Source organism: Chiloscyllium plagiosum, unplaced genomic scaffold (genome assembly GCF_037043375.1).
Source record: "Chiloscyllium plagiosum isolate Xiang-an unplaced genomic scaffold, Cpla_swu_hap1 HiC_scaffold_11, whole genome shotgun sequence".
Taxonomy (NCBI): Eukaryota; Metazoa; Chordata; class Chondrichthyes; order Orectolobiformes; family Hemiscylliidae; genus Chiloscyllium; species Chiloscyllium plagiosum.
In genome coordinates this window covers 29,344,466-29,356,800 of record NW_028270149.1, presented here as the reverse complement: position 1 = coordinate 29,356,800, position 12,335 = coordinate 29,344,466, and the positions used below count along the sequence as shown (strand labels likewise).

Sequence of the window (12,335 nt, the reverse complement as noted above, 5' to 3'; positions counted from 1 at the left end):
GGTGGTACATGTATGGAATGAGCTGCCGGAGGAAGTGGTGGAGGCTGGTACAATTGCAATATTTAAGAGGCATGTGGATGGGTAAATGAATAGGAAGGGTTTGGAGGGAAATGGGGCGGGTGCTGGCAGGTGGGACTAGATTGGGTTGGGATATCTGGTCGGTATGGATGGGTTGGACTGAAGAGTTTGTTTACACATTGTACATCTCTATGACTCTATGACTGTCAAAGAATACAGGAGAATATAGATAGACTGGAGAGTTGGGCAGAGAAGTGGCAGATGGAGTTCAATCCAAGCAATTGTGAGGTGATGAATTTTGGGAAGTCTAATTATATAGTAAGCGGAAGAGCCTTGGTAAAAGTTGATGAGCAGAGAGATCTGGGAATTCAGGTCCACTGTACCCTGAAAATTGCTGCACAGGTGGATAGAATGGTCAAGAAGGCATATGGTATGCTTGCCTTCACCGGATGGGGTATTGAGTATAAGAGCTGGCACGTCATGTTAGAATTGTGCAAGACATTGGTTCGGCAGCATTTAGAATACTGTGTACAGTTCTGGTCGCCACATTACCAAAAGGATGTGGACGTTTTGGAGAGGGTGCAGAGAAGGTTTACGAGGATGCTGCCTGGTATGGAAGGTGCTAGCTATGAAGTGAGGTTGAGTGGGTTAGGATTGTTTTCATTAGAAAAAAGGAGATTGAGGGGGGACCTGATCGAGGTCTACAAAATCATGAAGGGTATAGACATGGTAGGTAGAGTTAAGCTTTTTCCCAGGGTAAAGGATTCAATAACGAGAGGTCATGCTTTCAAGGTGAGAGGTGAAAAGTTGAAGGAGGATACACATGGTAAGTATTTTACAAGAGGTGCCTGGAAAATGTTGCCAGCAGAGGTAGTAGAGGTAGCAGAGGTAGATTCATTTAAGATGCGTCTGGACAGATGCTTGAGTAGGTGGGGAGCAGAGGGATACAGATGCTTAGGAATTGGGCAACATATTTAGACAGTGGATTTGGATCGGCTCAGGCTTGGAGGGCCGAAGGGCCTGTTCCTGGGCTGCAAATTGTTCTTTGTTCTTTTTATTTCAGGCTTTTACTGTAACAAACAAAACCAAAAATAAAATGAACTATAAAAACATTAACACTTCTTTTCTGCACAGCTGGTAACAGACCTGCTGAGTTTCTCCAAAACTTTCTGTTTTTATTTCCCATCTCCGGCCTTTGCAGTAGTGTCCTTTAAATAAGGTGGAGGCTTGCAGTGCCTTGAATAATCCTATTCAAAGCTGCACCGGTGTCCTGGGGTAGGGGAAGGGTTGTTGGTGTCTAGTACTTTGCACCCAGTCAAATGAGCCAGCATTAGGAAGGGTTAGGCCCACTGAGAACCATCTGCCTTTCCTCCTCACCTTCCCCTCTCTTTCTCTGATACTTTCACCCTATGAAAGTCATTCCACCATCACTAACTTGTGGTGTGGGCTTCAGTGACAACATTAGACCTAAGGTGGCTCTCATACCAGCAGCATACACCTTCTCCCTGGTGGTTCTGCCATTGAATAGAAATGCCAGCCTCTGTGGCAGCTCTTACTGGGCAAGACTTTTACTCCAGGGCAAAGGACAGAAAGTGGAATTGAGGCAGAGGATCAAATATGGCTGTACTGAATGATAGAGGGGCCACATGGTCTTCTCCTGTTTCTACTTGTTATATTCTTAAGATATTAATAATTTGAGAGACTTCTATTAATTGTCTTTTGAGTTTTTTATTTTTCAGAGCAAAATTTCCAGTTTGGTATGCTTGCCTTTATTGGTCAGTACATTAAGTATGGGATTTGGGAGGTCATGCTGCGGCTGTACAGTACATTGGTTAGGCCACATTTGGAATACTGTATGCAATTCTGGTCTCCCTTCTATAAGAAGAATGTTGTGAAACTTGAGAATGTTCAGAAAAGATTTACAGAGATGTTGCCAGGGTTGGAGGGTTTGAGCTATGGGGAGAGGCTGAATAGGCTGGGGCTGTTTCCCTGGAGAGCCAGAGACTGAGGGGGTGACCTTATAGAGGGGCATGTTTAGGGTAATTAGACAAGGTCCTTTCCCTGGGGTGGGGGAGTCCAGAACTAGAGGACAAAGGTTTAAGGTGAGAGAGGAAAGATTTAAAAGGGACCTCGGGCAACCTTTTCATGCAGAGGGTGATTCGTGCATGGATTGAGCTGCCAGAGGAAGTGGTGGAAGCTGGTACAATTACAACATTTAAAAGGCATCTGGATGGGAATATGAATAGAAAAGATTTAGAGGGATATGGGCCAAGTGCTGGCAAATGGGACGAGATTAGGTTAGGATATCTGGTAAGCATGGATGTGTTGGACGGAAGAGTCTGTTTCATTGCTATCCATCTCTATGACTCTATGATACTTACACCCCCTTATCACTATTAACTTGTAAATCTTTTCTGTATTTTCTGCAGCATGCCACAATTATTCATTTGAAATGGAGAGGCCAGAAGGGAACACAGTACTCTAACTCAGAACTAACCAAGGTTTTATGCAAAGTTTAACATGATCTTCTTCCTTTTGTATTTCACTTCTCCACAGACTTGCTCTATTTCATTGCTGGCATTCTTTCAGATCTTAACAATTACTAATGTACAAATCTGTATCCCAAAAGTATTTTAAAGTCTGTGTGCACCACAAATAATTCAATAATATTGCTTAAGCATTATTTTCTTCTTTCAGAATCCATGGTGACTATTTTTGTTATGTGCTACTTCATTGGATGGTCTGATACCGTCCCCTGAAGCTAATTGGTCTATAATACGATCTGCCCTTTTGAAGATAGAAATTTGTTGAAAGGTGAAAAGTGGTGAAAGATATCCAGTGGAGCATGGAAAAGGGAAAGCAAAATAGCAAGAGAGAGAAAGAGAATGAATTGAAACAGAACTGAAACAGAGTGATAGCATTGACTTTGAACATACAGATAAACATACCAAATCTTTGCATTGGTAATGTCGCATCAGAGGACTGAAATTCAGACTCTGCTGCTGCATCCCTTAGCCACGTTGGGCTCTTTATATAAAAAAATATAATACTGAACTGAACCACAATAAATTTTCTGTAGAAGAACTAATCCAGATGATTAGTTCCCCAATCTCACCAACTTCTCCATTACTGTTATCTGGTTTCACATATGTGCCAATGTGTATTGAAAGAAGGCACAGATACATACAGTATACAATTGCTATAATTATATCATTTGCAGTTGCAGAGATTGTAAAAGCCTTGCATTAAAAATGCAAGGCCCATGGCACAGGACCAATGCACAATATTGTGACCAGCGAAGAAATACAGGAGATTATGTATTCAGTGTGAACTTTTGTAAGGCTGCATTTAATTGACTTTAAGTGATGATCTTAATAAATCCTGCATAAGCAAGTCATCACCTTAGAAATATAAATGTTGAAATCAAGAGTCTTAACTTGCTAGTTTATGAAGACAGGATATATCTGTAAAAAAATGTTACTGTTTGGAAAAAGAAAGATTTTGAATTAAATATTTGAAGAAAATGCATTCCAAGTTGTCATCTTATTTGTGTTGATTTTTGAGTGACCTTGTTAACAGGATATTAGCTGTCCGGATATGTAGCAGGTAACTTACAATCCTGTGCATCAACAATGTAGTTGGTTCCATTTTAAAGCACACTTACTGTCAAATATCCAAAGTGTTCATATTTCAGGTGATGGACTTCTTTTAATTCTCCTTTGAGTCTTTTATTTTCCAGAACAAAATTTCCAGTCTGCTCTTTCTGACAGTTACACCTCCTTAACCCTATTAGCTTATAAATCTTTTCTACATTTTCTGCAGCATGTCCCAACTATTTGTTTGAAATGTAGAGACCAGAACAGCACACAGTACTCCAAATCGGAGCTAACAAAGTTTAATGCAAATTTTTAACATGACTTTCCTCCTTTTGTATTCTCCTTCTCCACAAACAGGGTCTGATGATCTCAGCACAGTCGTTCAGTGGTTAACACTGTTGCCTCACAGCACCTGGGACCTAGGCTCAATTCCAGCCTTGGGGTGACAGTCTGTTTGGAGATTGCACATTCTCCCTGTATTTGTGAGGGTTTCTGCTGGATGCTCTAGTTTCCTCCAACAGTCCAAAGATTTGAAAATTAAGTGGATTAACCATGCTAAAACATCCACAGTGTCTAAGGATGTGTAGGCTACGTAGATTATATATGACCAATATGGGGATAGGGTAGGGGCTTGGATAGAATGCTCTTTGGAGGGTTGGTGCAGACTTAATGGATCAAATGGGCCCACATTGTAGATATTCCATGATATCTAGATCAACTGAGCAATAGAAGGGAGAAGGCTTTTTGAAGGTAGATATTCAATTCATTTCATTTACTCATGAGGAGCACAAGTATTCCTCTGGAACCCATAGGAATAATGTGGATCTCTGTGGCCTCAGAACCTCAACCGTTTGAATTAATGCCCTAAACATTACTACTGGAGCCACGTACACCTTCAAAAGCTCAAATCAATCCCAGTCATGCAGTGTAATCTGCTTTAGATTTGCTTTGATATGCTGAGAAAATAGTATTGATTTTTATGTCATTTCTGCTTGGCAGGTCCCTCCTTTATTGATGGATGCCCAGTTTTCAGAATTCACTCCAGACATTACACCCATAATGCTTGCTGCACATACCAATAACTATGAGATTATTAAACTATTGGTCCACGGAGGAGTCTCCATTCCTCGACCTCACCAAGTCCGGTGCAACTGCGTGGAGTGTGTTTCTAGTTCAGAAGTTGACAGTCTCCGTCACTCAAGGTCACGCCTGAATATATACCGTGCTCTTGCTAGTCCTTCGTTAATAGCCTTGTCAAGTGAAGACCCAATCCTCACAGCTTTTCAGCTAGGATGGGAACTGAAAGAACTCAGCAAAGTAGAGAATGAGTTTAAAGCTGAATATGAAGAGCTGTCACAGCAGTGCAAACTCTTTGCCAAAGATCTGCTGGATCAAGCTCGAAGTTCGAGGGAGCTGGAGATCATATTGAACCACAGAGATGACCAGAGCGATGAGTTAGATCCCCAGAAATGCCATGACCTAGCAAAACTGAAGGTAGCCATCAAATACCATCAGAAAGAGGTAGGACTTACACATGATCATGTCTACATGTATGTCAATCTAAGTTAACCAACTCCTGTCAGAAGCAGCAGTTTAAGTCATCATATAATTGGTTCTTTGCTTCGGCTTTAATTCCGCAACACCTGTTCATTGGAAATAATATGATAGAGTATACAGCAACACAGGAATTCTCATCTTGGTGCTGAATTGTGCAAGGAATTCATTATCCTCCTTAGCCTGCTATATGAATATACTAATTAACCACCCCTAATGTTGTGGACCATAAGCGAATACCAAATGTTGTCCTCAGGTAGACAGTTGACAATAATTGAATCATATAGACATCTTTCGGAGTTCATTTAAGAGTCAAGAGGTTTTGTTGCCTGTTTCTCATCTGAATATCCATCAGCCGGCCATGGTGGTGGGAGAAAGGGATGCATCTATTAGTATTGGCATCATATACATTTTTCAGAATGGTCGGTAAATGGTGGGGATTGAATTGAATTGAATTTATTTATTTTCACGTGTACCAAGGCACAGTGAAAAGCTTTGTCGTGCGAGCAATACAGGCAGATCACAGAGTTAAGTAGCATAGATAAGTAAGTAATAGGTAAACAGCGGCAAAAACCAAAAGACGAGTACAGGCGAATGTTAAGAGTTTGTGAGTCCATTCAGTATTGTAACAACAGTGGGGTAGAAACTGTTTCAAAACCAGCTGGTGCATGTGTTCAGGCTTCTGTACCTTCTCCCCGATGGTAGAGACTGTAGAAGAACATTGCAAGGGTGGAGTGGATCTTTGTGATAAAACTACAAATAGGTACAAATTAGAGTCCAATACTGGCTGTAAGATCCCAATTATCAATTCTAGATTGGAATGAGTGATGCATGCATCTTGAATACTCTTATTTATAAAAGTGTTGGCTCACCTACCAACGTAGCAAACAGTCCAGAAAATCTGTTAACTCTATTTTTGGAAAGCAGATGTACTTCCCCTGGATCTACTCAAAAAACCTTGGCCTCTTTATGGCCAGGTGTGGCCCTTTCCTGGGATCGGTCCAGGTTCTTCAATTCCCAGCCAGGAAGTTCAATAAACAGCTGTTTGGCTGCAGTATTTAAATTAAACCTGGCACAGGCCTTAAGCCTGCCAGTCTTGGGCAGTTTCAACCTTTCACGAGTGATTGCACTGCCAAGTGAGTGTCGTTACAATATGTCAAATTGACTTATCAACTTCTATCACAACTGTAAACATAGAACATCATAATAGATCACTGTGGCATGATCTGTACATGGAGTTTTTAATATATTAGGTATTTTGATTAGAGGTGTTGGCCCATTTTCTCAGGACACTATCAGTGTCCAGCAAGGGTCAGATGAGAATTGAGATGTATCAAATGAAAATGGATTGGGGCTGCCAAGGTTTCCATTTAAAACTTTTAGATCACACAGAGAGAAGCACGACAAAGGAAAAAGGTGAGATTCAGAGTAAGATTATGCAAAATGATGTAGAACAGGTGATAGCAACGGTGCAGAGAGGAAGAAACCCAGTCAACTAAGGGAAGGCTTTTTAATTGCATAAAATGTTATTCTTACAAACAAAATCATCGCAGGCCTGAATATGAGGGATGACTAACTGATCCCAAGAAGTTGATTTGAGACTTCATGCAGCAATGATACCCTTCTTGAATGTGGAATATTAAATAGTGAGGTGAATGTGAAGATATATTGGATTCTGCCAAATACTGAAGAACTGTGGGTGGCACGGTGGCACAGTGGTTAGCACTGCTGCCTCACAGCGCCAGAGACCCAGGTTCAATTCCCGCCTCAGGCGACTGACTGTGTGGAGTTTGCACATTCTCCCCGTGTCTGCGTGGGTTTCCTCCGGGTGCTCCGGTTTCCTTCCACAGTCCAAAGATGTGCAGGGTCAGGTGAATTGGCCATACTAAATTGCCCGTAGTGTTAGGTAAGGGGTAAATGTATGGGCATGGATGGGTTACGCTTCGGCGGGTCGGTGTGGACTTGTTGGACCGAAGGGCCTGTTTCCACACTGTAATGTAATCTAATCTAAACTAATTCAGATATGTCGTGACTTCTTTCTTTACTTTATATCTTCACCTATTATTTCTGGTTTAGATAAAATCACAATATAAGTTGAGAGGGTCCAAACATTGACTTCCACATTTGACTGCAATGTGTTGGATTTCCAATGTGTAACCCTTTTGGGATTTTATACATTGATCATGCAGTTTGGACTGAGACTGATGCGTTTTTTTTTCCATTTAACATTCGGATCCATGGATTCATGGAGAGGAATGCATCATCCCAATGACCTGTCAAACCATCATTCTCCTGTTTGCAGTGAACTCCAATCCTCCTGCACTTGTGCGCATTCCGCTTTGAAGGCCAGTCAGGGTACCACACATCTGCTGCAATTCAATGATTCACATTCACTAAAAGTCCCAAGCACCCTTGACCAGCTGAGAAGAAATTGAAGGGGGCCCTGCCCTCCAATGTGCTTTGCCCACTGTTGTTCCTTTTTCTACAGGTGTGATGTGAAGCAAAAGTTGGATCACCAGGTAAAAGTCCAAATATGTGCCTCACTGAGGCCACCAAAGTGTGAATGCATGATTCCTAGTCCAGAAGGACTGTTTCTTTGAGGAACCAGCATTAATGATCGCACCAATTGCTACTGCCACAGGACGGCTTTTAACATGGAAACTATATCTGTACTGCTTTTGGATTAGTCACTAGAATAGATTGGAATTTGCTTGGATTGTAATAGTGTGATGGCACAGTTAATTGGAAATGCTGTAAATTGAGACATTAACATGCTATGAGTTGAGATGTTAAAACCAGTATCATGCCAATGAGTCCATTAAAAGCTAAATGACTGATCTCAGCTGTACAGCATAGCAAAGCTGTGAACAAATCCAGATGCTATTCTGCATGAACAGAGTAACTCAATATACTCTTGCACACTCCCTACCAGGAGATTTCCAATGGCCAAATGATGTTAGCCATAGAAAGGGAGAAGGAGAAAAATGCCTCGAATTGTGAGCTGTTCAGTCGCAAAAGACAAAAAAACGAAAATTGTTCTGATTTTACGTGTTCTTATTACCTTCACAGTTCGTTGCTCAGCCTAACTGCCAGCAGTTACTTGCGACATTGTGGTACGATGGATTCCCAGGCTGGCGCCGCCGACACTGGGCAGTCAAACTCCTAACCTGCATCACCATTGGGTTTCTATTTCCAGTACTTTCTGTGGTTTATCTGGTGGCGCCAAAGAGCAGACTGGGACTCTTCATTAGGAACCCTTTCATTAAGTTTATCTGCCACACAGGCTCCTACCTGACATTCCTTTTCCTGCTATTGTTGGCATCTCAGCACATTGTCAAGACCGACCTTCACATGCAAGGGCCACCACCAACTATTGTCGAGTGGATGATATTACCATGGGTATTAGGTAAATATCTTTTTGTAAACTCTTCTTCATTTATAGTAAGTTAATACATTGTTTGATGTAATAGAATCTTAGAGCACTTCGTTTCATTGTGCATATGCCATCTCTTTGAAAGTTAAGCCAATAAGTTACATACCTCTGATCTTTCCCCCATGATTCAGCAAGTTTTTCCTTCTTAATAATAGATTTAATCTCCTTTTGATTGTTATCATTGAATTTGCTACCACTACTCTTTTATATCATGGACTCCAGACAATAGCAATACACATTTTGTACAGTACATAAACTCATCTGCCATTATTTGGTCTTGCCCTTACCTACTAAGTTGTGAAAGTGCAAGCTGATAATTACTGAACTGCAGAATCAACTGGCTATCTTATGAAACAGACAGATTGAACGATTGCGAAATAAACAGTAGAAGGATTGAGGAGCTTGAATAACAATGAGTGGATTATATTTTAAATCAAGCGAAGAAAGAGAAGGGAGGAAATGAGAGATTGGACTAAAACAGAAAGAAAAAGAACAAAAAATTTAAGATAAAAGTTTTTTTCAAGATTACATGCCATTACATGATTCTTGGATCTCATAAACAATTATCACCTGAAAGATATATGAGACATATATAAATTTCATCATACATGAGTCTCCACATATATGGACAGATCACTTTAAGTGCCAAGGAATTGATTTTTGAAAATTATTGTATTCTGCTTATGCTTGAAATAGCCAGACTTCACTTTCTATGGTGAATGTATCTTGTATCTACTGTGTAAATAAAGTACCTGGATGGTATTCTGTGTATATTAATGCTGAGGGTGAAATGCTGTCTCTTCACAGCTAATGGTAGATTGGTGACTATAATTGGCATTGCTAATCAGACATCCATGTGTTTCTCACCTGAAGGTGTTGTACCATTTCCGCATAAATAACAGGGTATACCATTAGCTTCACCATAAATTTAACAATAAGATATACCTACAATTTGACTTGTGGAGAAAATTCTCCCCATCGCCCCCTCAAAGTTCTTTTGTCAGATATCTTAACAAAAACAGAATATTGCTGGAGAAACCCACCAGGTCTGGCAGCTCTTGTGGAGAGAAAGCAGAGTTCACGTTTCAAGTTCAGTGACCTGTCTTCAAAATCTTAACTCTGTGTTGTCTGGTTATTGACCCTCCAACTTTAGGATAGGTTATCTCTATCTGCACTAACAAACCCTTTCAAATTAGGTTTAAAATCTCTATTAAATATTCTTTAATAGACATTGTTTTAAGGAAAGCAATCCCAAATTCTCCAGTTTCTCCAGCCAACTGAAGTTCTTCATGTTCTGTCCCATTCTAATACATTACTGTTCTATTCTTTTCAAGGACTTGACTTCTCTAAAGCTATGGTGCTAAGAGTTGAGCACAATACTCCAGCTGAGGCCTAACCAGTGAACTACAAAGGTTTAGCAAAACGTCCTTGCTTTTGTGATAAGCCCTCTATTTATAAAGCTCAGGATCTCCTATGCTTTTTAACAACATTATCAACTTGCCTATTATCTTTAAAGATTTGTGTATGTGAACTTTCAGGCCTCCTTGGTGCTGCACCCTTTTAATTATCCCATAAAGTTTAGCTTGTCTCCCCTCATCTGCCCTTCTAAAATACTTCATTTTACATATTAGTTTATCTCTGCATGTGTCTATTTCCTCTTCATGCCCTGAAATATCCATCTCGGTGTTCACTATTCTTCTAACTCTTGGTATCTTCAATAAATTTTGAAGTTATGCTTCTTATAGTCCAACCCAGGTCATAAATAAATACCACAAAATGAATGCCTAAATAATGATTCCTTAGCATATGGTTAGATTTGAAATGCTTTTTTAAAATACATTAGTGACTGACTATTTTCAGTTTATAGTCTTATCGATTGAACAGAATGAAATAAAAGTTTAAAAGTAAACTTCGGGAACAGTTTGTAAATTCTATAACAGTTAAAACTGCAGACAATATTTTGAAATGAAGTGGAAAGTTGATCTGCATGAAAATGCCAGACATGTAGTTTTAAAAAAGTTTTTTTTTCCCAGGCTTTATATGGGCTGAAATCAAAGAAATGTGGGATGGTGGGTTTACTGAATATGTACATGACTGGTGGAACCTGATGGACTTTGCAATGAATTCCTTATACTTAGCCACTATCACATTGAAGATTGTTGCCTATGTGAAGGTGAGTAGTCAGTACATGTTTTGTTAAAGGAATCCAAGTAAACTATAATAATAGACATAATAAATTTTGATACTGCATCCAATTTAATCTGTTAAAAAAAAGCATAACTATGAACTGTTTCTGCTCAAAGAGGGACTGTGTCAGAGGAAAGCATCTTGATTCATATGCAGAAATTTGAGACTGTGGTGGCGCAGAGCTTAGTTTTTTACTTGAATACTCCTATTGTGATTTCTTTTGCTAAATTTTGATTTTTGGGGTTACTTTGTGGTTTTCAGGACATCCTTTTTTCAGTCTGCCTAACTCCTCTGTTACGTGGTTCTGTCACTTCGTAACAATACCTTTTGTAATTGTATTGATATAAGGTGTTTGGACTCATACTGAAGCAGAACCAGAAGAATTTATCAATATTCCCAACAATCATCACTGCTCCATTAAAATTAATACCGCAACACAACAGGAAAAATTATTTTCCTAGAAACCGCAGTGCTTCAATTTGACTCAAGACACATGCATTATTTTAACAGTATTAACTGTTGTACTTCTACACCTAAAAAACCATCACCTAATACATGCCTTCCAAGGACGAGTGAAATTACAACTAGATCATTGCATGTTGTCTCAAAAGCCATTGCACCTCAAGTAATTCACAATATATAAAATTCTTTGAGATAAATATAAACCTTCATGAAATAAAACTTTTCAATACTAAATGATACAATTGACACAGTGTTCATTACAATCACATCCATTGCCCTTTCCCCATATAACAGCTCCTGAACTCCTGCAGCTTTAATATAAAGACTCTACACTAATTTGCAAGCAATGTATTGCCAACATTTTCCTGTTCCCAGTTAGACAAGTATTCCTTTTTTGAGAAGTTTAAAACTGTTTTATCCACTTTGCAGCTCCTGTCTCCTTTTCAGGCACCTTCAACACTTTGCAAATCTACAGTCCTTTCGCAGACACTCTCCTCCTTTTCCAGCCTGTTCTCTACTTTGCAGCTGCTCTTGTCCACATTTGCAATCTCACATTGCTCCCACCTACTGCTGCTCCAGCCCCTTGGACTTATTTCTCAAAGGAACAGGAGTAGGCCCTTGAGCCCCTGGAGCCAGTTCTGCCATTCAGTAGAGATCATGGCTGATGTTTGACCTGACTCCATATACATGCCTTTGGTCCATATCTCTCCGTACCTTTGCTGAACAAAAACTTATCTATCTCAGATCTAAAGTTAACAACTGATCTAAGATCCATTACCGTTTGTGAAAAGAGTCCAAACCCTTTGCTGTCCTTTGTGTATCAAAGTGCTTCCTATCATCTCTGCTGAATGGTTTGACCCTAATTCTCAAACTATGCCCCTAGCTCTAACACCCCCAACCAGTGGAAATATCTTTATATCCAACCTGTCTTTTGGTGTTAATATCTTGAACATTTCAATCAGATCACTCTTTAAACTTCTAAATTCTAGAGGGAAAACCCTCCAAGGCTAACATATCCTTACAAAGATTTGGTGCCCAGATATACTCACAGTACTCCAGACAGAGTATAACAAGGGGTTTATATA

General features: G+C 39.8%; 1 protein-coding gene across 2 annotated transcripts in view; it reads left to right on the top strand.

Moving 5' to 3' along the window:
- LOC122557341 (short transient receptor potential channel 5-like) overlaps window positions 1–12,335 on the top strand; it is a 106,149-nt gene that overhangs the window by 53,720 nt on the left and 40,094 nt on the right. The window contains exons 3-5 of one of the 2 annotated variants that reach the window (XM_043704946.2): window positions 4,614–5,135; window positions 8,238–8,574; window positions 10,635–10,774. In XM_043704946.2, the coding sequence (XP_043560881.1) occupies window positions 4,614–5,135; window positions 8,238–8,574; window positions 10,635–10,774 (999 nt within the window). The remainder of the gene's footprint in view (window positions 1–4,613; window positions 5,136–8,237; window positions 8,575–10,634; window positions 10,775–12,335) is intronic. The other variant, XM_087991946.1, reaches the window with a different exon arrangement.